At 57.6% G+C, this 25,856-nt stretch overlaps 1 protein-coding gene across 3 annotated transcripts in view; it reads left to right on the top strand.

Annotated features, from left to right (window-relative positions):
* Positions 1 to 23,083, top strand: part of PSD4 (pleckstrin and Sec7 domain containing 4) — a 35,661-nt gene extending 12,578 nt beyond the window's left edge. For 2 of the 3 annotated variants that reach the window (XM_082643076.1, XM_082643075.1), the window contains 16 exons: positions 6,042 to 7,127; positions 8,249 to 8,374; positions 8,670 to 8,748; positions 9,442 to 9,823; positions 13,544 to 13,720; positions 14,168 to 14,248; positions 14,384 to 14,496; positions 14,706 to 14,764; positions 14,922 to 15,011; positions 16,058 to 16,101; positions 16,443 to 16,603; positions 17,661 to 17,731; positions 17,823 to 17,986; positions 18,517 to 18,661; positions 18,907 to 19,050; positions 20,829 to 23,083. In XM_082643076.1, the coding sequence (XP_082499202.1) occupies positions 6,153 to 7,127; positions 8,249 to 8,374; positions 8,670 to 8,748; positions 9,442 to 9,823; positions 13,544 to 13,720; positions 14,168 to 14,248; positions 14,384 to 14,496; positions 14,706 to 14,764; positions 14,922 to 15,011; positions 16,058 to 16,101; positions 16,443 to 16,603; positions 17,661 to 17,731; positions 17,823 to 17,986; positions 18,517 to 18,661; positions 18,907 to 19,050; positions 20,829 to 21,086 (3,069 nt within the window). In that variant the 5' untranslated portion in view covers positions 6,042 to 6,152 and the 3' untranslated portion in view covers positions 21,087 to 23,083. Of the gene's footprint in view, positions 1 to 568; positions 679 to 6,041; positions 7,128 to 8,248; positions 8,375 to 8,669; positions 8,749 to 9,441; positions 9,824 to 13,543; positions 13,721 to 14,167; positions 14,249 to 14,383; positions 14,497 to 14,705; positions 14,765 to 14,921; positions 15,012 to 16,057; positions 16,102 to 16,442; positions 16,604 to 17,660; positions 17,732 to 17,822; positions 17,987 to 18,516; positions 18,662 to 18,906; positions 19,051 to 20,828 lie in introns of those variants that run through there. The other variant, XM_082643074.1, reaches the window with a different exon arrangement.
* The last annotated feature ends 2,773 nt before the right edge of the window (positions 23,084 to 25,856 follow it).

The raw sequence follows: 25,856 nt of genomic DNA, 5'->3' as shown, positions 1-25,856 counted from the left end.
CAGTCGGTCCATGTGGTCAGATGCTCTGAGTTCTAACCACGGCTTTGTGATTTCCCGGCTGTGCCACCGTGGGCAGTGGCTTAACCTCTCTGAGCCTGCCTCTGGATATAGTAACACTTCATAATGTAAGTGAGAGGGAGGACTCAGGAGCTAGTGGGGAGCCCTTTGTCACTGGGGGACAGTTATACCAGGTGCCATTATTACCTGCCTAGACGTAGCCACACACAGATTGAGGGAAAAAGAAAAGTTACCAGCCCCAGGGCCCTCCCGAGGCCTACCGAGTGCCCTGCCAGGACCCGAGAGCTGGGCAGAGATGAGAACCTGTGACAGAACGTCAGGGAGGAGGGACGGGGCGTGCTCACAGTCCGGGGCGCTGGGCCTTCCTCTTTCTTTCTCCCAGGCCCCTGATTCGGGGCTGCGCGGAGGGTGGGGGACCCCCTGGGGCCAGAGGCGCCCGGGCCTGGGAGCGGGTGCTCTTGTCTCGGGGCAGGAAGTGTGAGGTGCAGTGCAGCTGGGGAGCCCCGGAGGCCTTGGGGCATAAGGGGGGTGAGTGTGGTGAGGGGAACGGAAGTCGGAAGCTGCAGCCGCCACGTTCCCCATTCACAGGCCAGACGGACTGGGCAGCAGGACCGCTCCCGGGTCCCCGGGCCCACGCGTCCCTTCCCGGGTCCCCTGGAGGTGAGCAGGGTGGGCCTGCTTCGGGTGGGGGGCTCGGAGGGCGCCGGGGGGCGGGGATGCGGAGAGTCACGGGTGGGCCCTGGTGGTGGCCGCCGGGGCAGGTGGGCAGGAAGTAGGCGCCTGCGTGCGCACCAGCGCTGCGCCCGGCCTCGGGCTGCAGTGCCATCCTTCCCTTCCTCCTCTCCGTCAACCGGCCCCTCCCAATCTGGCCCTTTCTGTGATTCCTGCTCTGGCTCCCACGTACCCCAGCCTTCCCGGAGCCCCTGGGGGGTCTGCGGTCATGAAGTGGCCAAGGACACTCCCTCCTACAGCTCCCATGAGCCTCCCTAGGTCCCTGGTGGCTGCTGTGACTGGTACCCAGCGGCGGCTTATGTGGCCAGAGGCCTCAAGTGAGCCTTGACCCCTAGACCCTGGAGAGAAGGAAGCCATTCGGGCTGGGGCTTTGGAGGGGGGCCAGCTTTGGGTGCGGTCACCGTAGGAGCTCAGACTCGGGGCTCCCAGCCCCGTGTTGCCTTCAGGCCCCCGCAGGGAGGACGGGTGGAGGTGAGGGGCCCAGCTTGCGGGTTTGCCTGGGCAGTGCTGGTTTAGGCCCGTCGACCTGTTGGGTAACAGGGACCAGCTCACTCTCAAAGGCTTCCCTGTTTGCGACACCGTCAGGCCTGCCTTCTAGTTGTAATTGTTCATCTCAGCCACTGCCCCCTTATTCTAGGGCCTGAGATCCTGTGGGTGGAGTCACTCCTGTGCTAAAAGGCTGGCAAGGGTGACCTGTCATCAGCTGATAATAAGTACCCCAGAGGACTGAGGGGCCTTAGCCAGGAGGCCTGTCTTCCAGGGCTTTAGGGCATCACAGGGCTCCCTCCTCTACAGATAAGGAACCAGCCTAGGGATTAGAATCCAGGCTGTAGGCTCTTTGTAGTGGGAGGGGGGGATCCAAGAAGGGGTGAGGGAGGCCCAGCCTGGCCCTGAGGCTTTGTTGTCCTTCACAGGCAGTAGCTTCTCTGGAGACCCTTTGGCCCTCTCCGCCCACCCTTCCCCCCATCCCCTCTGCCCCCTGATCCTCTCTGCCCTCTCCATTCTCTGTCTCTGCCTGAGTCTCAGCTGACCCCACCTCAGGGTTCTCACCACCAACTCTGTGTGTGTGTGTGTGTCTCTCTCTCTCTGCACATTTGCATGAAGCCTCCTTCCGTGTGGGCAGGATGTGGGGTGGCCCCTAGTCATGTACCTTGGGTGCTCTGGCTCCAGGTTCAGGCAGGGGCGTCTGTCCTGCACCTTGAAACCGGAGACGCTCGGGGAGCTGTCCTCAGGGACAGCACCCTTAACCTGGCATCCGCCCAGGGCTGCTGAGGGACAGGACAGGTCACCTCCTAAATCCCTGGATGGGCCAGGAACCTTTGCTTTTTGCATAGGAAGGAAACATTTCCAGGGCAAAAGGAAGCAGTTTTCTGAGTTGGAAGCTTAAGGGGAGAGAGAGAGATGCACACTCCAGATAGGACATCCCGGGCCGACTCCTGGGGGACTGAGGGAGCCCACTGGGCTGAGTCCGTGCTGTCGGGGAGGGTGGTTTGTTTGGCTGCAAGCCAAGTTAATCTGAGCAAGACATAGTGTTTCTGAGCACCTCCCAAGGGCTGGGCCCAGCATTAGCACTCAGACCCCCTCCCATTGTATAGCAAACCTCTCAAGTAGCTTTATCCATCTTATTTCCTTCTTTCACAGGCAAGGAACCAGGTGAAGTTTTAGACCAGAGTCACATGGCTCGTCCATTGTTGCTAGGATTTGAGTCTAGTCTGTGAGCCTGCAGGTGTAGGGCGAGAAGGGGCCAAATGCAGGACATTCACGCTGTCATCTTTCGCACTCAGGCAGGCTCTCCCCCGGCCTCCCATGGCCTTCAGCACCTCAGGGCACAGGCTGTGTGCCCAAGTGGGGGGTGGAAAGCAAACCCACTCTCAAAAGGATGATCCAGGTGCCATCTGGGCTCCTTCCTTCCCTAAGATCAAAAAGACCTTGCCTTGGGGCTTCCCTGGTGGTGCAGTGGTTGAGAGTCCGCCTGCTGATGCAGGGGACACGGGTTCGTGCCCTGGTCTGGGAAAATCCCACGTGCCGTGGAGCAGCTGGGCCCGTGAGCCATGGCCACTGGGCCTGCGCATCTGGAGCCTGCGCTCCGCAACGGGAGAGGCCACAGCAGTGAGAGGCCCGCGTACTGCAAAAAAAAAAAAAAAAAAAAAGACCTTGCCTTGAAGCCCAGGGGGTGTGTCGGGTGGTGGTGGGAGGGACTTATGTCCCCCTGGTCCCCCAGCCATGGATTTCTGTGTCCTTTACCTCCCATCAGCTAATGCAGGCTCAGCCCCTGCAGAGGTTACTCCGCTCAAGACAGGAGCCCTGGGCGCTGCCTAGTGGAGCACTAGCTCTCTCCTCCCCCGCCCCATCCTCAGCTTCCTCCCTAATATTTCCTCTCACTGGCTTCTGGACTCAAAGCATTTTTTTGGATTCCAAAGAGCCATCGCACTTCTTCCAGAACTTTTCCTTAAAAGTTTTCTCTTCCTGAGCCATCATGATGCTTAGAAAAATGAAGGGCTACTCGTTTCAGAGATAACAAAGCCTACCTAAGAGGCCTGTGGCAGACACTTTCTCCCTCCTTTGTTCTGGTTAGGATGCCTGAGGGATTTCAAAAGCCATATCACTAAGCATCAAGGGTGAAAAAAATAAGGTAAACCAAGAAAATGCTAGACACATGAGACCTAGGCTCGTGTGGGACTCCTATCTTGTTAAAAATTGCAGGGCACCCTTTCCACCAGCCCCTGCCCACCATTTCCCATTCCCATTATTGGCATTTGAACTTTCCTGTCAAGCGATTCACTAATGAGAGGAGGGGGGTTGATGTCATTTGGGCGGAATGCTGCGATGCTCCTAAGGCGGGCACACGTCGTCAGATAGCATGTGTGGAGGAGGGAGGGCGGGGTGGGGTGTTTCCAGAGGGGAGCCAGCTAGGCACACATAGACCAGGTCTTGGCAGGGAGGGAGGGTCAAGGGGTCTGGGAAGGGAGGTGGAGATGCCTCGTGTTCGGGTGCCTGTAAAGTAGGTGCTTCCCGGCACCTCTGCCTACCATCTCCTAAATGGAGCTGCCTTCCCAGAGTTTCCTGCACCCTAAGGGCTGGTTGCTTGAGAAGCCTGCGGTGGCGGAGGGGTGTCTCACCTCCTTACTCACACTTGGTCATTCTCCAGGCAGGCCTGGGGAGGGAGGTTGGACCTAGAGGGCTTGCCCGAGTATAGACAATGGGTTCTGGGTGCACTCCCTCCCTCCCTCTTGGCGATAGGACTATAGCAGGGCTCTCCCCTGGGATGGAGAGAAAGAGCCTCGAATGATGACTGAGGCTGAGCTAAAGGAGCTGGAGACCCATAGGACGAGCAGAGTTCAAATCTAGTGGCTTCAGAGCATCAAATACAAGATTAAAAGTCAGAAACGGCCCCACCTCTTGGGAAGTCCCAGTCTACTGGGGAGGCCAGCTGAGAGCTCAGTGGTAGATGGGCCTTTCCTGGGGGCTAAAGCTTCAGAATCCTGAGGCCCCAATTCAGCAATTGCAGTTTCTTGCTATGCTCACAGTGAGGAATATGAGGATTGGAACAGAGGGAGAAGCAAAAGCCCAGAAAGGGATTTTGGTTTTGAGAGACTTTTTTTTTAACATCTTTATTGGAGTAGAATTGCTTTACAAGGGTGTGTTAGTTTCTGCTGTATAACAAAGTGAATCAGCTATACATATACATATGTTCCCCATATCTCTTCCCTCTTGCGTCTCCCTCCCACCCTCCCTATCCCACCCCTCTTGGTGGTCACAAAGCACCCGAGCTGATCTCCCTGGGCTATGCGGCTGCTTCCCACTAGCTATCTATTTTACATTTGGTAGTGTTTATATGTCTGTGCCAGTCTCTCACTTCGTCCCAGCTTACCCTTTGAGAGACCTTTGGGAGGATGCTTTCAAGGGGAGTTAGAAACTGAAATTCGTGTGGGTTCTTTCTCGTTTCTCTCGGGCGCCTCCTGAAAGAAGGAACAGTGCCCGGCCGAGCTTTCTTGGTGACCTTAAACAGAAGGACCCCACCCAGCCTTTGTTTCCCAGCTCTGAGTGTTCCCGTTGATTGAGTGTCTCGTGGTGGACCATGAAGTAGGTGGGAGTGAGCATCAGGAAGTTACGCATGGTTACAAGTCATGAGCAGGTGTGTGTGTGTGTGTGTGTTCACGTGTGTGTGTGCTTTTGTTCACCCAAATATTTCAAGATGGCTTACATGTACACACAGTCCTCAAAATAGAGATATGTGAGTGAGGAAAGTGAGGCAAAGGGAAAATAAAAGCCGTGACATGGTCTGCGGTGCACTTAATACAGGAAACGCGTGCATAGGGCCTGCGGACTTAACCTACACTTCCTGAGGGCCAGTACCGAGGGAAAACAGGTCGAGTTCTGAGTTTCACAGTGTCCACAGGATCAGAAGAAGCCAGTTGTTCTGAAGAAGCAGGGCCACCCCGAAAGCCCCGTAACCTGGCGACCACATGCAGGGGATGGAGATGCATGCTTCTAGAAAATGCCCCACGAGAATCTTGGCTGCATCCGATTAGGCCCGGCTCAGGGTGCCAGTGTGGCCGAGGCACCGGGAAGCTCTGAGCAGGTGTGGGGCAGCCCCAGCTTCCCGCTCCCCAGAAGGCAGCAGTCTCCTCCCTCTGCAGCAGGTCTGCCCCGCGGGCTGAAACGTCCTCCTGCAGCAGCCCAGGCCGAGCTCCCTCCTGAGCCAGGCTGCATGGCTGTACCTGAGAACCGGCCAGTGAGCTGTGGGAAGGATGCAGGCCCCCAAAGACAGGAGCCTTGGGAGGTGGGAACAAGAGCAGCTGTGGCCTTTCTTTCCCGGCTGCCTGCTTCTCCCTCGAATCTGTCCCGTTCCCCTCACCTCTAGTCCATGTCTGTTTGGCTTCCACGTACATTGGTTTCCCCATCCTTGTTTTGGTTTGCTGCTACTTTCCCGCTATTTTGAGACATTTCCACCTTTTGTTCCTGCTACCAGCCATCTTAGCCTTGACATTCTCCAATCTAGGTTCCCCAGAGAAGAGTCTGGCTTGCCCAGTTCATCTCTTTCAGCTCAGCCACTCGGGCCACCCTCAGCCAACAGACGAGTGTCTTTGGGGCAGGTGCGAGCAGCTGCAGTTGTGGGTCAGACGGCGTGTATGGTACACTCCTCACCCCTGCAGGGCTGCAGAGGGCAGCGGCCCTTGGCCCGGGCTATGGATGTGGCAGGCACTCGAAACCACGTGTAACTCACTGGACGTGTGCTTCCAGGGGCTGAGAGCCCATTGCTAACCTGCCTTTGCTTTGGGTACTTCCAGGGTAGATGTGGGGTCCCAGTCACCCCCCTGGCCGGTGCTCCCTCTAATCTACACAATGGGCTTGTGAAGGCGGACGCTTCTGGGGACTCCTGTGCAGCTTGCGCTCTGTGGATGATGGGTGACGACGGACTCTGTGAACACCCCAAACCCATGGAATTTCTCGACATCTGTTTGGGAGACCACATGCAGCTCCACCCAGGAGCACACCTGAGGGAGACACGCGGCCGCCCGGACCCTCTCGAACCTTGCCGGGAGCAGACCTGGGCCTCTGAGCCTCCTGATTCCACGAGGCAAGATGTTCATCCCAGGGGCTCCAGCCCAGAGCCCACGCACCCGGGGAGCGGCTCTTCCCAGGAGGGGGAAGGGCAGAAAGCAGCGTCCCCCGGGTCACCCCGGGACAGCCATCCTCTGGGGAGCCCAAGGCAGAGCCAGAGCACGTCCACCCAGGTGGTGTTCTGGGCGGGCATCCTGCAGGCCCAGATGTGCGTCCTGGACCTGCAGGAGGAGCTAGAGAAGACGGAAGGGATCAGAGCTGAGCTGAGATGCTCCCTCCCCACGGCGTCTCCCGACCTCCCCGCTTTCCCCTCCAGCCCGGTGGGACCCCGGGGCTCAGGCCTCCACCCCAGCCCACCCGTGGACGTGCACAGGGCCTCGGGGGAAGATAGCAGCGGGCCTGGAGGGGAGAACCGGAACCCGGCATGGCCGAGGGAGGGCGCGCCAGACTCGTCCCTGGAGTGGGGTCCCGAGGAGGAGAGCATATTCTTCGACAACCCGGTCTTCCTGGAGAGCCCTTCCTCGGCCCCCAGTGAGTCTGAAGCGCGCTTTGCCTGGGGGTTCTCAGATCCCTGCACAGATGTGAGGACCGGGCCCCAGAGCCCGCAGACCCTGGAGCCCTCACCCCCAGGAGGCAGCGTGCCGTGGGAGCTGGGCAGGGAGCCGGATCCGGGGGACAGCGCAATGGATTCCAGCGGGCACACCACACCGCCATTTCCTGTGCCCACCTGCACGCTGCACTCCTCCTCCTGGGCTGTGGTGGGCACCACCGAGCAGGCTCCCGCAGCACCTCCCGGCCAGGAGGAGAGCAAGGTAAGCAGAGCCCTGGGAACCAACCCCAGGCTGTGCATGGGGACACGGAGGGAAGGGCCTTCCTCTGTGGTCACCAGGCCCAGAACTCTCTTCCCAGGTGCTGGGGCCTTTGGGGATCCTGGAGCAATAGAGCAGAAAGGCAGGTCCAGTGTGGCCTTCAGAACTAGAGGAAATTTTACGGTCGCCATCATGTCAACTGAACATGATGGCAATTAATGTTAAGGCACAGGTGTCTCCCATCTCGCCAGCTCCAAGGGGCTGCATGTGGACACATTGGGAGAACAGACAGCTCCTCCGGTTGCGGCGTGTTCCAGGCCAATCTCGGGCTCTCCCCCTCCCACCTCGAAGACATTACCAACTGTAACAGGGCAGGGGTCAGCCTGCTGGGGTGACCTCTGCCCCTGGTGGGGAGATGTCTGCTTTAAGAGTCCTCTCTTTTGGGGAGAGATTTCAGCATTTTGTTACTTTTAGCTCACCATCTTTCAGTGCCTCCAGTGTCACCCGATCAGGCCCACGTGACAATGGCAGAGGTCTTGGTATCAACTAGCACACGTTGTAGGGACAAGTTATGTGAGCACATTTTTCCCAGGGAGGCCTCTGCTTAAGAGATAAGGAAACTCAAGATGGAAGAGCAGGGCTGTCACTCTCTAATCTCTGTGGTCCCAGAGGACAGCACGGAAGAGCTCATAACCAGAGCAGCTCTCTCAGCTGACCCTGAGATCAGAGGAACTGCTGACACTGCCCAGGCCCCTCCATCCACAGGCTGGGGTCCCTGTGCAGGGCAGCTGTGCCTGGGTCCTGTGATATGCATTCTGGGGCCTGGGTGCTCTAGGGCCCCTGGAGTCTTCAGAAGGAGGCCTGGGAGCCCTGTCCTGGGAGCTGGCCATTTGCGCTCATCTGGGATGGCAGGGCCCAGCCCAGTGCCTGGGGGCTGCCCCCTCTCTACAGCACAGCCCCTCCTTGGGCAGATGCTGCATGAGACGGGGCCATCTGAGCAGACAGAGCAGAGAAGACTAGAAGTCAGTCAGCATGGATGAGGCCCCAAGGCTGGAAGGGTGTTGGGGAGGCCCTGGGAGCAGTTTCCCTTGGGCAAACCTCTCTCTCTTCCTTTTCTTCCCTAGACCCCTCTGGGAGACAGTCTTGCCCCTGCCCCGTCTGCAGCATCCTGTGTGGACAAAGCATTGACCTGGGAAACAGAACGTGTGGCATCTGATGCCAGCCCTGCCACATATCCTGTGCAACCTTGGGCAAGTCACTTCCCCTCTCTGGGCCTCAACTTTTCCATCTGTAAAGAAGGAACGTGAAGCCAGTGATTTCCAGGGCCTAGCACCAGCACCCCTGGGATGTGGGTCCCATCTGGGGTGTCACTTCTGAACTGAGGCCCAGACCAGGGTGTGAGGTTTGGGTGGGAGGACAGCAGGGAGGGGGGGCCTGTGTACTCATGCTCCCTCTTCCCTCCCTCTCCTCCCCCGTGCCTTCACTGCCCCCTTCACCTCTCAGTGCCTCCAGGGCTCACAGATGCGTCTGTGTCTCTCTCAACAGGCTCTGCCAAGTCCCGAGGGCTGGCAGACCAAGGAGGTTCCTTCCTGGCCCCAGGGGCCTCTTTGCCCCCAGGACATAGGTGAGATCCAATATGGGGTCTGGGAAATTGGGTGGTTGGAGGCATTGGAATCTGGAGTAGGGACAGAGAGCATTCCCCAGGGGTGTTATTAAGGAGTCCCCTTGTTTTGTGTTGGAGCCAAACAGACTTGGGCTTAAATCCTGCTTCTGCCTCTGTGACTTCCTCCGTACAATGGGTTTTAAAATACTCATCTCATTGGGCTTCCCTGGTGGCGCAGTAGTTGAGTCCACCTGCCGATGCAGGGGACATGGGTTCGTGCCGCGGTCCGGGAGGATCCCACATGCCGCGGAGCGGTTGGGCCCGTGAGCCATGGCCGCTGGGCCTGCGCATCCAGAGCCTGTGCTCCGCAAGGGGCGAGGCCACAACAGTGAGAGGCCCACGTACTGCAGAAAAAAAAAAAAAAAAAACTCATCTCATAGAGTAAATGAAGAAGTGTACAAAAGTCCCAGCCTTTTGGATGCCTGGGTCTCCGTGGTTTAGCAAGCCCTGAAACCCCGGTTGCCTTGGGGCTGAAGTTCTGGGAGTCGTCTGCCCGCTGTCCCTACATGTGGTGCGTCACTGCCCGACAGGGGACAGAATGTGCAGCTCCAGGGAGGAGCCCTGGGACGGGGGAGCTGCTGGGGGTGGCAGCCCAGGCTGTTCCCTGGCTCTGCCCCTCGTCCCGTGCCAGCTTCACTCTACACTCTTCCTCAGGTGACAGGCATGCAGAGTGTGCCCAGGAGTCTGCTCCCTGCACCATGTCCCCTGGCCCCTGGGGGAGCCCAGCCTCTTCGCTGGAGCCGAGCAGCCCTGAGTCTGAGGCCAGAGGCCCCAGCCCCCGGCCCAGCCCCGTGTCCTCCCAGGAAGGCAGCCCGCAGCTCTGGAGCCACCACCCGGGCAGCGTTCTTCCCACGTGGATGCTAGATACTTCAAGCCCTTCATCCCTGGAGACGGACGGCGCAGAGCCTAGCTCCCTGGAGAAGGAGAAGGCAGGAGAGGCCCCCAGCCCAGGGAGGGAAGGAAGGAGTGAAGGCCCGGCCAGGACGGCCGAGGCTGGAGCCAGCCAGCCTGACGTGCCCTTGACTTCTACAGAAGGGTGAGTGTCGTTCTAACCACCCTCTGCCTCCTACTTATACAGGCATTTAAGAATACCCGGTGTGATTCTTTTCCCATATAGGACCTTAGAAACTATTGAGTATAGTTCCCTGTGCTATACAGTAGGTCCTTGTTGTTTATCTCTTTTATATATAGTAGTGTGTATCTGTTCATCCCAAACTCCTAATTTATCTCTCCCTGCCCCCGCCAACGCTTTCCCTTTTGGTAACCATAAGTTTGTTTTCTATGTCTGTGGGTCTATTTCCGTTTTGTAAATAAATTCATTTGTATCCTTTTTTTTTTTTTAGATTCCACATATAAGTGATAGCATATGATATTTGTCTTTCTCTTTCTGGCTTACTTCACTTAGTATGATAATCTCTAGGTCCATGCATATTGCTGTAAATGGCATTATTTCATTCTTTTTTTATGGCTGAGTAATATTCCATTGTGTGTGCATGCGTGTGTGTGTGTGTGTGTATACACACATACATACCACATCTTTATCCATTCATCTGTTGATGGATATTTACGTTGTTTTCATGTCTTGGCTATTGTAAATAGAGCTGCTATGAACATTGGGGTGCATGTATCTTTTCAAATTATGGTTTTCTCTGGGTATATGCCCAGGAGTGGGATTGCTGGATCATATGGTAACTCTAGTTTTTTAAGGAACCTCCATACTGTTCTCCTTAGCGGCTGTACCAATTTACATTCCCACTACAGTGTAGGAGGGTTCCTTTTTCTCCACACCCTCTCCAGCATTTACTATATGTACACTTTTGGATGATGGTCATTCTGACTGGAGTCAGGTGACGTGAGAAAAGCACATTGGGACTTAACATACTAATATCTATTAAGCCAGGATTATATGACTGGAGGGTCTGGTAGCACAAGAAACCAAAGAGCAGACAGTCATCCATGTGGGGCAGGACTTGAATGTGTCGAGGCAGACCCAGGGAGACGTGTCCATGGCTGGACACCAGGAGAGGACCAGGGGTGTGTGCAGCGAACCTGGCCTGACCAAGGCCATGTGCCCAGAAAAATGGGGGCCATGCTAGGCAGGTCTGGGGAGAGGGAAGGTCAGAGCTTGTGATGTGGGGATTACATGCCGCTTTGAATTTGAGGATGTGTCTGGGAGGCCCAGGGCACTGACTCAGATCTCAGGGGAAGCTGGAGCAGCAAGGAGAGGTTTGATTGGGACCAAAGGAATGGTGGATCTTGGGGTCCATAGCAGGACTAAGGAACCCTAGAAATGGGACCAGGGGTAGGAATAGTCCCACTGGAAAACCATCCTAGATGTCCACCTGCCCCAGGGATGCTGCATGAAGGCTGTCAGCCCCTAGGATGTCTACATGGGGACGGGGTTTTGTTGGCCAAATAGGGGTCATATGAAAGAGACCAGGGGAAACTAGTGACGGTTCAGGGCGTGGACCTAGTGTTGGACTAACTGGAAAGTTAACTCCACTCCCATCTCGAAGTCATTAGGTGATGGTGAACCCCAGGCAGTGCCAGAAACCAAAGAAGCCTCTTCCTTCAGCAGCTGGAAAGCTACACTGTCCCTGAAGAAGTTCAGACTAATCAGAAGAGTCTCTAGGTGTCTAAAAAGAGAGGGTTCATGGGCTCCCCTGGTGGCGCACTGGTTGAGAGTCCGCCTGCTGATGCAGGGGACACGGGTTTGTGCCCTGGTCCGGGAGGATCCCACATGCCACGGAGCGGCTGGGCCCGTGAGCCATGGCCGCTGAGCCTGTGCGTCCGGAGCCTGTGCTCCGCAACGGGAGAGGCCACAACAGTGAGGCCCAAGTGCCGCCAAAAAAAAAAAAAAAAAAAAAGAGAGGGTTCATGATACCAAAAATTAAAGTTAATTCAACCCCAAATAAAAGTAAATCCACCTAAAATGAGAACCGTACTTTCATAGTAAATAATGAAAAAAGGTTTAATTGATGCTTTTCTTGGTAAATGGCACTAAATATTACATAAGTAAATTTATTTAATCTTATATTTAATACACTATAGATTAATTTTCCTGGCCTAATGTGGTGGCTCAATGAGATGTCTTTCATTCATCCTTAACTTTCACAGTGAGGTCATAAGGGTCTATTGAATTTATCATTTTATTTTTTTATTTTCCGCCGCACTGAGGTGGCATGTGGAACTTCCCCAACCAGGGATCGAACCTATGCCGCCTTCAGTGGAAGTGCGGAGTCTTAACCACTGGGACCACCAGGGAAGTCCTATTTTATTTTATTTTTTAATTTTATATCAGCTTTATTAAGATATAATTCACATACTATACAATCCATCCGTTGAAAGTATACAATTCCATAATAATTTATATTTGCCCTGTGGGGTTTTTTTCCTCAAAGTGCCTTCCCATCTAGATATTATTTTAGTAACAACACTCACTGACTAGGTCATTTTTGTAAAAGTATTTGAGGGCTTTGTCAGCTGATAATCTAAGTAGTTCTCTGTAGATGTGACACGTGTGTCATTATTGTTATTTTCTCCTCTTCAGTTGTTCACTGGACTAACTCTTCCCGTTCCTCACTCGTCAGTGGCTTCCCAGGTGATCCCTGGAATCTTCCAGCATCACTTTCATGGCCTTCATAAAATCCTTTTTTGGCAAGATTTGTAATTTCACTGTTCAGTTGGCTTCCATTATGTTTGCCCTGCCTTGTTGGATGTGGATGAGCCTCAGGAAGCAGTGAGAAGTTACTAGCAAAGATGCTGACCCAGTTGGGGGCAGAGACGTACATTTGTGTGAAGTGGAAAGGGCTGTCAAGTGCAGCTGAATTTTATAAGTGGGTAGTCTGTCAGTGAACATTTTCTTCCTGTGATAAGTTTTCTTATCTGTACAACTCCCTAACTGCAGTAACCTGGATGATGACCATTCCACTAATGAGGGTACCCCAATACCTGGTTGCAATGCTGCAGGGAAAACGCAAGAGTCAGGTAGAGATCGGGCTGGGTGACTTCTGAGATTCTGAGTGTTCTCTGAGTCTACCGTGAGGGTTGCTGGGGCCTGTGCACCCTCTGTAGGCACCATCCAAAGCCCCTGCTGGAAGGCCCCCGTCTGTACAACAGGCTGCCGATACAGGAAGGCAGGGGTTGGAAACCACGTGTGGCAATCCCAGCTGTCACCATTCCTAAAGCTAATCTCGCTTTCCGTTCATCCTTGCACCTTCCTTGGCTCCAGATCTAGGGGTGGAGGCTGGAGGCTGGAGCTGGGGGAGTGGATGGGGGGCAAGGAGGCATGATGGCGGGGGGCAGGACAGGTGAGGGACACAAGTGGCTGCTGACATCTGGGGAGGTATTCCCACCCCTCCTTGGGATGGACTAAACACCACTGGGGTCTTCAAAGGGCTGCACCTGCCACCTGAGGTGAACTCGGCTCAGAACATCCCTGTGGTTTACCTTAGGAAGTGCTGGTACCAAGCTCGGCTCCAGCCCTTGCTAGCTTTGTGTGAATACTGCCCTCTCTGGGTCGTCCTGGTGCCCAGGTCAGGCCAGGCAGGCTGTGACCCTGACTCTTCCCTGGGGGAGGCCCTGGTCTGGCTCTTCCCTGGCCACACGAGGCCCTGGAGCTCCAGCTCCTTCCCTGAGCTCTGGGCGTGGACTCTGAGCACACCCGCCCCTACGACTGACCTCAAGGACGCTTGACCCCGAGCCCCTTTGTGTCCATCCCAAGTGGGAGTCTGAGGTCACTGATGGACTTCCGCAGGCTTCCTGAGAGCCCCATACCCCAAGCGCAGCCCCCAGAGGAAGGCCAGAGGCCGCCAGCTGGAGGCAAGCTGGAGAATGGCGTCAGGACCGACAAGGTGACCTGGAACTTGGCCTCCCGCCTCTATCACCTGGAGGGCTTCCGGAAGTCCGAAGTGGCCGCTTACCTGCAGAAGAAGTAAGGGGCTTTGAACCTGAGCGAGGCCGAGGTCGAGTCCGGAGGGGGAGAAGCAGCCAGTGGGCTCCCTGCCCGCCTGTGTCCCTCCAGCCCCACCGCTGACCTCTCAAGCCTTCATTCCTGTCCCGTCCACTGCACCCCTCTCCCCTTTGCCCCCAGACCCTTGCCATGCCTGCCTCTTCCTCTTAGTCACACTTGTGTCACCCTCGACCCCTTCTTAGAGCCGCCGGACCCGGCGACCTGCCTCCCCCACCCCAAACCCACGTCCCTCCCACTCAGCGTCGGATGGGTGCCAGTGCCCTCTTGGGAACTAGGGTCCAGCCTGGCGGTGCCTTTCCCTTGATCTCACCCCCCACCAGCCCCTGTCAGGCCCCAGGATATGTGCAGGCCCTGGGGCCCCCAGTCCAGAACCCCAAAGCAGGCTTCATTCCCGCTTTCCCTCCATAGCAACGACTTCAGCAGGACGGTGGCTGAGAACTACCTGTCCTTCTTCCAGTTCGGAGGCCAGAGCCTGGACCGTGCGCTCCGGTAACAGCTGGGCGCCTTCTCTGGGGAGGAGGGAGGGATGGCGGGGGGCAGTGGTACCACCAGCAAGGCTGGAATCTGATTGGCCCTGAGCTCTGGGGCTGCTGGGCTCTGCCTGGACTCTGGCCCTCCCTCCAGGGGCTTCCTCCACGCCCTGGTGCTCAGTGGGGAGACCCAGGAACGGGAACGGATCCTCTACCAGTTCTCCAAGCGCTTCTATCACTGCAACCCTGGGCTCTTCTCCTCAGTAGGTAGGGAGACGCCGGCTCTTTGGGGGGACCGGGCGGAAGGATGGCAGGGAAGTGTCCCCGGTCTGCTTGGGGGTTCACTGGGTGGTGGCTGGTGGGAGTGTGTTTGGGGCGCGCTGGGGGCCCAGAAGCACTTGGGGGTCACCCTGCCCAGGGTGGGCAGAGGAAATGCAGGAGTCCCAGTTCCAACGAGCTTTCTCTCTGGGGGACAGACTGCGTGCACACCCTGACCTGTGCCATCATGCTGCTCAACTCAGACCTGCATGGACAGGTGAGAGCCTGGGGTTCCTGGAAAAGGGGAACCGAGGCCTGGGATGGGGTCAGGGAGGGCCCTGGGGACCTGGGGAAGGTTTGGAGTAGCCGGCCGGGGGTCTTTCTGTTGGGGTCGGGCACGTGTGCCAGCGATGCCCCTCTCCACATGGCCACAGAACATCGGGAAGAGCATGAGCTGCCAGGAATTCATCACCAACCTGCACGGCCTGCAGGACGGCGGGAACTTCCCCAAGGAGGTGCTCAAGGTACGGCATGGGGGCTGCTCAGGGGCCTGGAGCCTTGCCTCTTGGTCCCAAGGGGAACGTGAGCTCACGCCTGGCTTTGCCGAAACATCCTTGAGAGGACAGGCCTTCCTTACTGAAGGGAACTAAAAGTGTGGGCCAGGAGTATCAGCATCACCTTGGAACTTATTAGCTTGTGTGAATTCACAGGCCCCCCGCCCCGGACCTACTGAATCAGAATCTCAGGGTGGGCCCCTACAATGTTCTGTCATGCTTCTGGGTGATCCTTAGGCCTATGAAGTCTGAGAAGCACTGGTTTTTGGTTCTCAGGGCAGAGCTTCAAGTGGTAAAAGTCTAGAGCTAGGATTTGGGGGCCAGAGGTTCCAGGGTTTGGATTCTAGTCTTGGGCAGCTCACTCCTTGGCCAAGGCAAGTTCCTCCAGGACGAGTGACCATGTGACAGGGTTGTTATCACAACATGCTTAGGCCAGGGCCTGGCCCACAGTCTGCTTTCCTAAGCAGTTAGAACATTTATTCTCTTGTCTAGTCAGTGAGCATTAATTGAACACTTACTAGGTGCCCGGTGCCCCACTAGGCGTGGCCAGGGCTACAAAAGCCAGCCAGCCACATTGATCTGAGTACTCTCGGTCATGTCATTTCAAAGTCACAGCACCTCGTTTATTCATTCACTTGCCATACAGTGACTGCCCCTGTAGTCAGCTGTTCCTGTTGCGTCCAATTCCTCTGGGCAGGATGGTATGTGGGTGATGCGTTTCCCCTTCAAGGGAACTAGTTCAGGCCTCGCTAAGCTCAAGTAAGGATGAGGATTGCTTCGATCATCCTTGTGTCTCTAGCTCCCAGCACAGTGCTCAGCACATGGCAGATGCCCCATACATTGCTGCATGTGTGCACGGATGCGCGGATGCATGGGCTGCTTCCTGCTCGGGGCAGGAGGGCAGCTCCATCGGGGTGGAGGCGGCAGGCTGCAGCATGCCCGTGGTACCTCTGCCAGACAGAATGCGTGCCCCGCGGCCCGAGGCTCCCGGGCCCACCTGTGTGTTTCTGTTCCAGGCCCTCTACTGGTCTATCCGAAGTGAGAAGCTCGAGTGGGCCGTGTAAGTGAGACCCATCTTGCCTCCCCTCCCTCTCCCCTGCCCTCCCTCCACCCACCCACCTGAGGTGGAGAACTTGGGCCCCTGGACAGTACTCCCCTCTGCGTGGGTGGAGCCGGAGGCGGGGCAGCGGGCCAGGGAGCACCTGAGGAGCCAGAGGTGGCCAGGGTATGGGGATGGTAGAGAGTGATGCGTTGCCTTTGGAGGAGGACTTCTCGGGGGTGGGGGTCCTGAGGTGTGGCTGCCCAGCAGGAGAGAGAGGATGGGGGTCCTGAGGTGGTGGTGGGCACCTCCTGATGGCCTCTGGCCGGTCAGCACCCCCAGCCTGATTCTCTCATGTCCAGGGATGAAGACGACGCAGCCAGGCCCGAGAAGGCCCAGCCGTCCTCCCTGGCTGGCAAGATGAGCAACCCCTTCCTCCAGCTGGCCCAGGACCCCACGGTGCCCACCTACAAGCAGGGCATCCTGGCTCGGAAGATGCATCAGGATGCGGATGGCAAGAAGAGTGAGTGTCTGCCTGCTGCTACGCGGGGGCATCTGTCTGCCCGTGAACGGGTGCGTGTGCAAGTGCCGTCCGTGCTCAGGGACACCGTGCAGAGACGGCACGGGCGGAGGACAGGCAGCCCATGTTCCTTCCTCGGTGCTGACCGTGAAGCGGGGTCTGTGTAATGTACTGGGGGTGGGGGAGGGGTGCAGAGACAAGACAGCCCTAGGGACCCCCCACCCCCGAACCCCTGTGCTAGGGTGGGAATTAGACAAGCACACCAGTGTCTGGGATAAAAGGAAGGGCTGCGTGGTGTAGGGAGGCCTCCATCGAGTATGGCGTGTGGAGGAGGGCAAGGTTTCTGGTTTTGTTTTGGGGTGGAACGTGGGGGACAGGATAGTTAAGGCTTCCGGGACGCAGTGGTCTCTGAGCTGAACCTTGGAGGAAAAGAGGGTCTGATTATTTGTAGTTGGGCAGAGGGATCCCCACCGAGAAAAGAGCACGGGGCGTGTGAAAGAGGATGGCGTGAGGCGCATTGGGCCTCATCCTGCAGACTGTTGAAGGCTCTGGAGCCGGGCAGCCACGTGACCAGAGCAGGAATGGGATCCCAGAAAGGCTGGGGTACGGTGACCAGCCAGGGAACTGGCATTTGGCTGTGAGAAGCCACATGAGCAAGGGCAGGAGGTGACCGTGGGGAAGCAGGCCTTCTGCTCTAGCATCTGAGCCCCTGCGCCTCTCTGGATGGGACCAGAAAGATGGCTGAGAAGAGCTGTGCTTGTGTGTGTGTGTGTGGTGGGGGGGCGCGTGTTTGGAGTCAGGATGGTCTGTATGGGCATCGGCTTTTGTGGTTGTCTGTAAATAGTTCTGTTTTGGTGGCTAAGAGTGATTGCCCATGTGAGAGACACGGTACTGCCTGTTTGTGTGATCGGTTGTGTTTTGTTGTGTTGGTGTGCTCGGGCATGTTTCTCTACACCCTGGGGAGGAACTGGAGTTGGTGGAGGGGAAGGGGGGGACAGTGTGTGTCTGAGGGTCCGGAGTGGGGGCCACCACCCACCTTTGTGTTCTGCTTCTGGGGCAGCGCCGTGGGGCAAGCGCGGCTGGAAGATGCTCCACACCGTCCTGCGAGGGATGGTCCTCTATTTCCTGAAGGTAGGAAGGGAGTCGGCCCCCGCAGTGGGCAGCACGGGAGGATGAGCCGCTGATGCACGCCTCTTTTCTGAGCCCGTGTGCCCTGTGGCAGGGAGAGGACCACGGCCTCGACGGGGAGAGCTTGCTGGGGCAGACGGTGGACGAACCGGTAGGGGTGCACCACTCGCTGGCCACTCCCGCCACCCACTACACCAAGAAGCCGCACGTCTTCCAGCTGCGCACGGCCGACTGGCGCCTCTATCTCTTCCAGGCACCGTGAGTTTCCCGGGGGGGGGGGGAAACAGGCAAGCGGCAGGGCCCCAGCTTTCCTCCCTGACCCCCTCTCACCCTCTGACGGCTACCGGCCCCGCCCTGGGGGGGGAGGTGCCGTCCTGACCAGGCCACCTGAGATGGGCTGCTGGCCGGGGTCCGGCTACAGCTGGAAGCCGGGGCTTCCTGCTTCCGTCCCCTGCCCTTGGCCCACTTCGCCTCTGCACCACCTCTTCCCCGAAAGTCCGACTGAGCCTTTCAGTTCCAAACAGAGGATTCCACGAAGTCACAAACACTCGATCATTTTTTGGCATTTGATATAAACTCTATTGCCTTCCCACATTTGCCTCTTTGTCCGCTGAGAAAAACCACAAGCGGGGGTCAACCACCTCGGCCGGTAGTGGACTTCTGGCTTTTGTCGGCCCTGAGTCCTGAGCTGCCGGGCTGCTGTGCAGACCACGGGAGGCTGGGGGCGGGGATAGGTGATAGCACCGGACTCTGTGGTCCTGGGGACAGACGGCCACCTCTCCCTGCAGCACTGCCCAGGAGATGACTTCCTGGATGGCGCGCATCAACCTGGCCGCGGCCACGCACTCGGCGCCGCCCTTTCCCGCCGCGGTGGGCTCCCAGCGCAAATTCGTCCGGCCCATCCTGCCCGTGGGCCCCGCCCAGAGCTCCCTGGTACGGCGCGGGGGAGGGGCGGGATGCCGCGCGGGAGGGGGGTGCACCCCGGAGGACTAAGAGGGAGATGAGAGGCTGTGCAGCTGGCCTAGGAAAAGTGGGGGGGGGGAGGGATGGGCTGAACACCTGGGCCCAGGAACGGAGGCGGGGGGCGGGGGTGTGGGGGGATTCTTGGGCTGCCCACCTGGGCCCGGAACGGAGGGGGAGGGCTTGGAGCAGCTTCCCCCACTGTCTCCCGCTCCCAGGAGGAGCAGCATCGATCCCACGAGAGCTGCCTGGATGCTGCCTCCGACGACCTGCTGGATCTGCAGAGAAACTTACCGGAGCGGCGGGGCCGCAGCCGAGAGCTGGAGGACTACCGCTTGCGGAAGGAGTACCTGGAGTACGAGGTGAGGTGCCGGCGCCTCACCTTCCGCCTGGACCCTCTGCCGCCCTCTCGTGGCCGTGGCCGTCCCTGCAGCCTTGGCTCAGGGCAGGGGGAGGTGCTCCTGCGAGAACACGGGGTGCTGTGTGCGCTGTCTGCACACGAGTGTGTGCACACGCGCGCGCAAATTGTGTGTGTCCGTGTGCACTCGGGCCGCTTCCCCTCTTGTCCTGGGGGCACATAGCAGCTGCTTGTCAGGAAACACTCTTAGGGAATGTTACCTTCACACATGTTTTTTCTCCCAAGAGTGTATTTGGCTTTTCCTACATTTGAAGGGAAATCTATCTATCTATCTAGATATCTATATATATATATATATATATTTTTTTTTTTTTTGCGGTACGCGGGCCTCTCACTGTTGTGGCCTCTCCCGTTGCGGAGCACAGGCTCTGGATGCGCAGGCTCAGCGGCCATGGCTCACGGGCCCAGCCGCTCCGCGGCATATGGGATCCTCCCAGACCGGGGCACGAACCCGTATCCCCTGCATCGGCAGGCGGACTCTCAACCACTGCGCCACCAGGGAGGCCCGAAGGGAAATCTATATTTTAACAATTATTTCTCCTAATACCTACCTAATAATAATAATAGGCAGTATTTCTGAAGCTTGCATTGCATGGATTATCTTATTATCTAACCACTTTGAGGGTAGGGGCGGTAATCCTCATTTTACAGATGAGGAAACTGAGGCACAGAGAGATTAAGTGACTTGTCCAAACCTGATACATTTTCAAGAGACTCCAATTACATCCGTGCCTCGTGTATGGTCGTAACTTAGGAATGACCTTTATTAGCTCTCTGATCGATGCTGAAATATTTTTTCCCACCCAGCACCCACCCTGCACCCAAATTCAGGAGGAGGGTAGGCGAGGGGCAGTGTGGGAACAGAAGGGGTCAGAGGCCACCCAGGGGCAGAGAGGGGAGAAGGCAGCGTCAGTGTCACCTCCTGGCTGTGCCCACTGGCCCTCACACTGCCCTCTCCCTTTCTTTCTGGCTTATCCCTTTGGCGCACTGGCTGCATCCATGGCTGTGAGCACGCCACTCCCCAGAGGCCCCGGCGTGTGGCCGATAGGACCCAGCTCTGCATGCAGCCTTCCAGCCTCTCCCTACCACTTTCTGACCAGCTGGGACCTTTAGCAAGGCCCACCCCTCCCTAGGCCTCACTTTCCTCTTTACAAAGCAGAGCAGTGACTCCCACCCAGCCTCCCAGGGCTGGGATGAGGACCCAGCGGGCTGGAGGGTGGGAAAGCACTAGGTAAACTGGGAACTGTATCCGAAGGATGCTAGTTACAGAGGCCCAAGGAGTGTTAAACAGATGAGGGTAGTTAGCGTCATACTCTCCAGATGCCAACTGTTGAAACACCACACAGACCCGATTAGGGCTGAGTACAGATGGGCGCTGTTTGTGTGCAGTGCTGCACAGATCTCGGGCCTAGTGGGCTACGGATCTTTTAGTGCCTCAGCGATGTAACGTGCTCCAGAGATGTCAGTTACAGCACTACACGGTGTTGGCTGTTAGACCAGGGCTGGACTTGAACAGGTGTAACTATAAAACACCCAGGGAACGGCAGGGTCTGCAGATACGATTGCTCGAGCAGATGCTAGCCTTTGGCCCGGCGCTCTTTCTGCAGGAGTCTTTATCTCCATAGCATCATTCACATGTGAGCTGTCTCTCCCTCACGATCCCAGCCCCCTCCCGACCTGGAGCCCGGGTGGTGCTAAGGCGGCGGGGCCCGTGTGTTGCAGAAAACCCGTTACGAGACCTACCTGCAGCTGCTGGTGGCCCGTCTGCACTGCCCGTCGGATGACCTGGACCTGTGGGAGGAACAGCTGGGGAAGGAGGCTGCAGACCCGCAGGAGTCCAAGCCCAGCCTGAAGAAGTCCCACTCCAGCCCGTCCCTGCACCTGGATGAGGCCCCCACCACGGCCAAGGTCAAGCGCAACGTCTCAGAGCGCAGAACCTACCGGAAGATCATCCCCAAGCGGAACCGCAATCAGCTGTGAAGCGGGTGCCCCCTCCCCGACTCTGCCCCCATGGCCTGGGGTGGACGTGGGATGAAGCCCCGAGGAAGAGCCTTGTCTCAGTGGGTGCATCATGGTGATGAGGCCCCGCCCCTCCCCCGCTGAAGGATAGCCTTGCTTCCCTGTGGTCCTCCTTCCCTCCCTCTGCCTCCCCCGTACACAGGAGTCTTCCCAATACTGCTGCCCCCGCCCCTGGCTGCTCCCGAGGGCGATGGGAGGTCAGGAACTTGGCTCCGCTCCTAGCTCATCCCATGTCACCCTCCATCCCTTCAGAAGCCACAGCGGACACCTTTCCCAGGCCTGCGGGCAGCTCAGTGCTTATTTAAGAGTCAGAGTACTCGGGGACCCCCGGCCTCCGGGACAGAGGCTGGGGCAGCAAAGCCCTCTGGGCAGACAAGCTAGGGGAGCCACAGCCCTGAGGGTGGTCTTGCTCTGGGAATCAGGTGGCCTGCTGGGAGAGGTCCTGGGAGACCCCAACCAGGCCCCGCCCACTGGGGGGACAGCCTTCTGGGTAGGGGCAGGGATGCGGCGTGTTCAGGGGCTCAGTGAGGCTGACCCTGGGGCCCCTGCCTTTGTCTCGTCTCCCACACATCACCCACTCGCAGTGGGCAAACGAGAGAGGCCCTGCCTTCCACGGCCAATTGCTGATCCTCAGAGCAGAGCGGATGGCAGTCCCTGAGGGCCGGAAGGGGTGGCGGCCTCCACAGCTCAGTGGAGAGCCCTGGAACGAGGGGCCTTTGCCTCCCCAGAGCAGGGAAGGAGTTCTCTCCGGGTTCAGACCCTAGGGAGGCTGAGGGTAAGAGGTGACGCATCCGCATCCACTGGGGGCTCTGGAGAGTTGGGGTGGGGGGCGGGTGGACGCCTGGCTCCCTTTCCTGAAAGCTTCATGCCCGAGGGGCTCTAGGACACTCCCGGACCCCTCCCCTGGCCCAGCCTGCTCCCAGGGGCCTTTGCCACCCTGCCTGGGAAGTCCCCTTGTGCTCCATCGGGCCGGCTCCCAGCTGGGCTGTTCTCTGGGGGAGGTTCCGGGCACTCGCGGACCTGAGGCTCTGCCTGTGGGAAGGAGGCTGGGCTGCAGGGGCAGCCACCATTGTCTCTGTTCAGCCAAGTGTGCGAGCAGGCGGCCCGCCAAGAGGGGCCTCTCCACTGCCCGCCTGCTGGCTGACGCACGGCCCCTCCGGCCTTCCTGCCGGCCCTGTCCTCCGCTTCATGCTTGTGACCAGCCTGGAACTCCACCGGGTGGGGCTGGCACTTGGGGGCCACGACGGGTGTCTGGCCAGGGCCCAGGGCCGGGCCACACACCCAAAATGTGCACAATAAATGCCAACAAAGATGGAGGTGTGTACGAGTGTAGGGGGAGGGGAGGGTCAGCCAGTTCCGGGCAGCTGGGGCCACCTGCAGGGTGGCAGGCCGCATCCCCCTTGCCATGTGTGTGTGCATGTCTGTGTGCGTGTGCATGTCTGTGTGCGTGTATGTAGCACACTGAGCATGTGCAGGAGTCACATATGTGGGCTGTCACAGCTGGAGGGGACCTCAGAATCATTTAGTTATCCACTCGTGTTCATTCTTTCATTTCACAAGTAATATTAACTACCTTTTATGGGCCAGTACTATGGGATTCCAACATGGATTAAGTGCATCCCTGGCCTCCAGGAGATGACCATCCTGCTCTCTGGTTTCCAGTTGGCAGTGTAGAGACACGCTGGAGACATTCCCATCCTACACCCAGGGATTCAGATACAGTAGATCTGGGTCGGGCACCAATAGGTATTTTTAAGACTCCCTGGGCAACTCTGATGTGCAGTGGCAGTTAACAGCCACGGCACAGTCTGGTCGTCTCATTTGATTGAGGTGGGAGCCTAGCGCCAGGTGGACGTGACTTGGCCCGGGAGTGATGCTCACAGGCTGAATGGCCGTGAGTGGGTTATTTGACCTCACTGACCTGTATGCTTAGTTCTAAAACCCGAATAAAAGGCAGAGGTTTGTTTGCAGGTGTGCATGTGTGTCACATTTCCATGCTTTGCTCTTGTAAAACTGGCATCTCCCTTTCCCCCCGGGCATGTGAGGCCTTCAGAGCCAGGTGACCGTGGCCGCCGGGTCCCCCGCCTCTGGGCAGTGCTGCCCTGGACCCGGTTGGCCTGGAGGCCTGGGGGAGTGGAGATGGGTTGTTGGGCTGTGGTTATGACATGTGACCACCAGGGGGCGGGCTTGCATCTTCCAAGCCTGGGCGGCCCAGTTGTCCAGCCACAGCTGTGCTCCTGGAAGAACAGGAAGTTAGGGCGCCCCCCGGGCCTTCCCCCCTGCCCCACCCCCTCACCAGAACCAGGCCCTTCCACTTCCCCAAACCCACAGTGGCCCAGCCAGGCCTCCCACCATCTGGGGAGGTCTGATCCAAGCAAAGGGTTGGGACTTTGACATCTTCCTGCAGATGGAGAGGAAGAAGTTTCTGGAACCTTATGGGGACAGCCTAGAACTCCCTACAGGACTGTCCCAAGGAACCTACAAAAATGGAAACCAAATGAGCACCCAGTCCCAGTCCTGGGTGTGGAACGGATCAAACCCCACGGGCCTAGACTCACCTCGTGTCCACCCTACTCTGCTTTCCCACTCAGCCCTGGGTTGGTCCGTATCTTTGCAGGAGAAGGGGATGGGCACAGGTTCTTGGTGAGCAGCTCAGACTCCATAAGGCTGGCTGAAGTTTGCCCTCAGTTCCTCCTTTCCCACCTAGGGAGCTCAGCTAACCAGGAGGTACCCCAGATGTAACCTCTTCCTGGTCTCTCAGCATCTCTGCTCCATCTGGCTTTCTGCTGAAGACATTCATGTGTTTGTTGTTTGCCAGGCACCAGGGAGGAGTTAAGATCACTAGGGCCCGAGGCCTGGGTCCTTTCCTCTGGGGGCTCCGAGTCAGATGGAAACACGTGGGGCGTGTCCTGCTCGGCAGGAGCTGGGCTGGAGGGTTGAGGTGGGACAGAGTGAGAGACACACGGTGGTCAGGGTGGGCCGAAGCTGGATCGTAAAGGACCTGGTGTGCAGTCCAGGAGGGTGGGTTTCGAGCAGAAGAGTGATGGGCTCATGGCTTGGGAGATAGTCTGGGAGTTTGGCTTTAAGAAGATGGAATGACTTGAGTGAGCCTAGAATAGGGTAGATTATGGCCTGGAGATGTTTTTATACTATGCATGCAAATTTTCTGTAAGTCTAAAATAAAAAGGGGCGGGGGGAGAGAATGCCCTGGAACCTTGGGACAACCTGGCTATCCACATCTGGCCACATCCCTCTCCCTTTCCCCGATCCCCCAACTTGCTTGCTGCCTGTACTTAGGGGGTTTCCTGAATGCCACACTCTGTGTAAGGGCCCCTTTCCACTGCTTCCTCTGCCAACACCTTTGCCTCCAGCTATCCTGCATCTAACTGGCCCCCATCTCTACCTGTTCCCTGCCTTCTGAGGAAGCGATGCTCCGTGCATTCTTGGAACTGACCGCCACCCCCTCGTGCCCACACCCCTCCCCCTCCCCGTGTCCTGCCTACCCTGACCTCGCCCTCAGGGGTCCCATCTGGGTTTTCGGCCTATGCTTTACCTCTTCATTATCTTGCCTCGAAAACAACTTGAGGTATCGCCATCATGAGGAAAAAGAAAAGCCTGCACTTGACCGTCTGCTGCCTGTAGCCGAGATCCACGGATGTGTGGTCTTTTCCAGCCCTTTCCCTCCCTCCCCTGGTCCCGTTCACACCTGGCACGTTGGCCTCCAGCCACTGCTCCCCACTTACGACCCTCAATCATCAAATCCAAAGCCTTTCCAGCTTCCTCACCTCTCGGCGACCTTTGGCCCCATCTGCCCCCGATCTGTGGAACCTGCACAAGGCCCAGTGTGATCTGGTCAGTTTGTTAGCTTCTTGTGCTTCCGTTTGCTTCTCTATAAAATGGGGATAATGGCACTACTTACCTCACAGAGTTCTTGTGAAGATTAAGTGAAATTATGCACGTAAACAGCTCAGAACAATGCCTGGCACAGAAGGAAAGCCTGTTAGCTATTAGTACCGGCCTTGCTGGCCTTCCTCAGGCACCCTCCCGCCTCTGGACTCCGGTTCACATTCTGCCCTCAAACGCGGGGTCCTGCTCCGAGGCTGGGCCTCTGCACTCAGCTCTCCCTCTGCCTGGACTTTGCAAGTGACAGATGTAAACTCACATGGGCTTTAGCAGAATAGGACATCGTTTGGCTCCAGTAACTGGACAGTCTTTGTCCAGGTCGGGCTCCACACTGAGCCAGGAATCTGTTTTTCTCTTGTTCTTCTCCCAGGCCTAGGAGGGCAGGGGCAACCCTCACGGTACCGAGGTGGCCCCAAGAGCTCCCAAGACTCCCTCTTCTTGGTACAAATCTAGTGCGCAGAGAATGTCTGCTCGTTGGAAATTTCAAACTCAAGTCCAGGGTAGGGTCTCTTTTTTTTTTGCGGTACGTGGGCCTCTCACTGTTGTGGCCTCTCCCGTTGCGGAGCACAGGCTCCGGACGCGCAGGCTCAGTAGTTGTGGCTCACAGGCCCAGCCACTCCGCGGCACATGGGATCTTCCCGGACCGGGGCACGAACCCGTGTCCCCTGCATCGGCAGGCGGACTCTCAACCACTGGGCCACCAGGGAAGCCCTAGGGTAGGGTCTCTTTGAGCAGCATACCTTGGGCCATGTGCCCACCTCTGAGCCAATCACTAGAGGCCTCCTTCCGAGATGGGGGTGGGGTGTGGAGGCAATGCCACCCAAAGGA

Source organism: Mesoplodon mirus, assembly GCF_964341445.2.
Source record: "Mesoplodon mirus genome assembly, chromosome: 14".
In the NCBI taxonomy this organism is placed as follows: domain Eukaryota; kingdom Metazoa; phylum Chordata; class Mammalia; order Artiodactyla; family Ziphiidae; genus Mesoplodon; species Mesoplodon mirus.
Note: the sequence above shows the minus strand (reverse complement) of the source record. Positions and strands in the feature narration are given on the sequence as shown.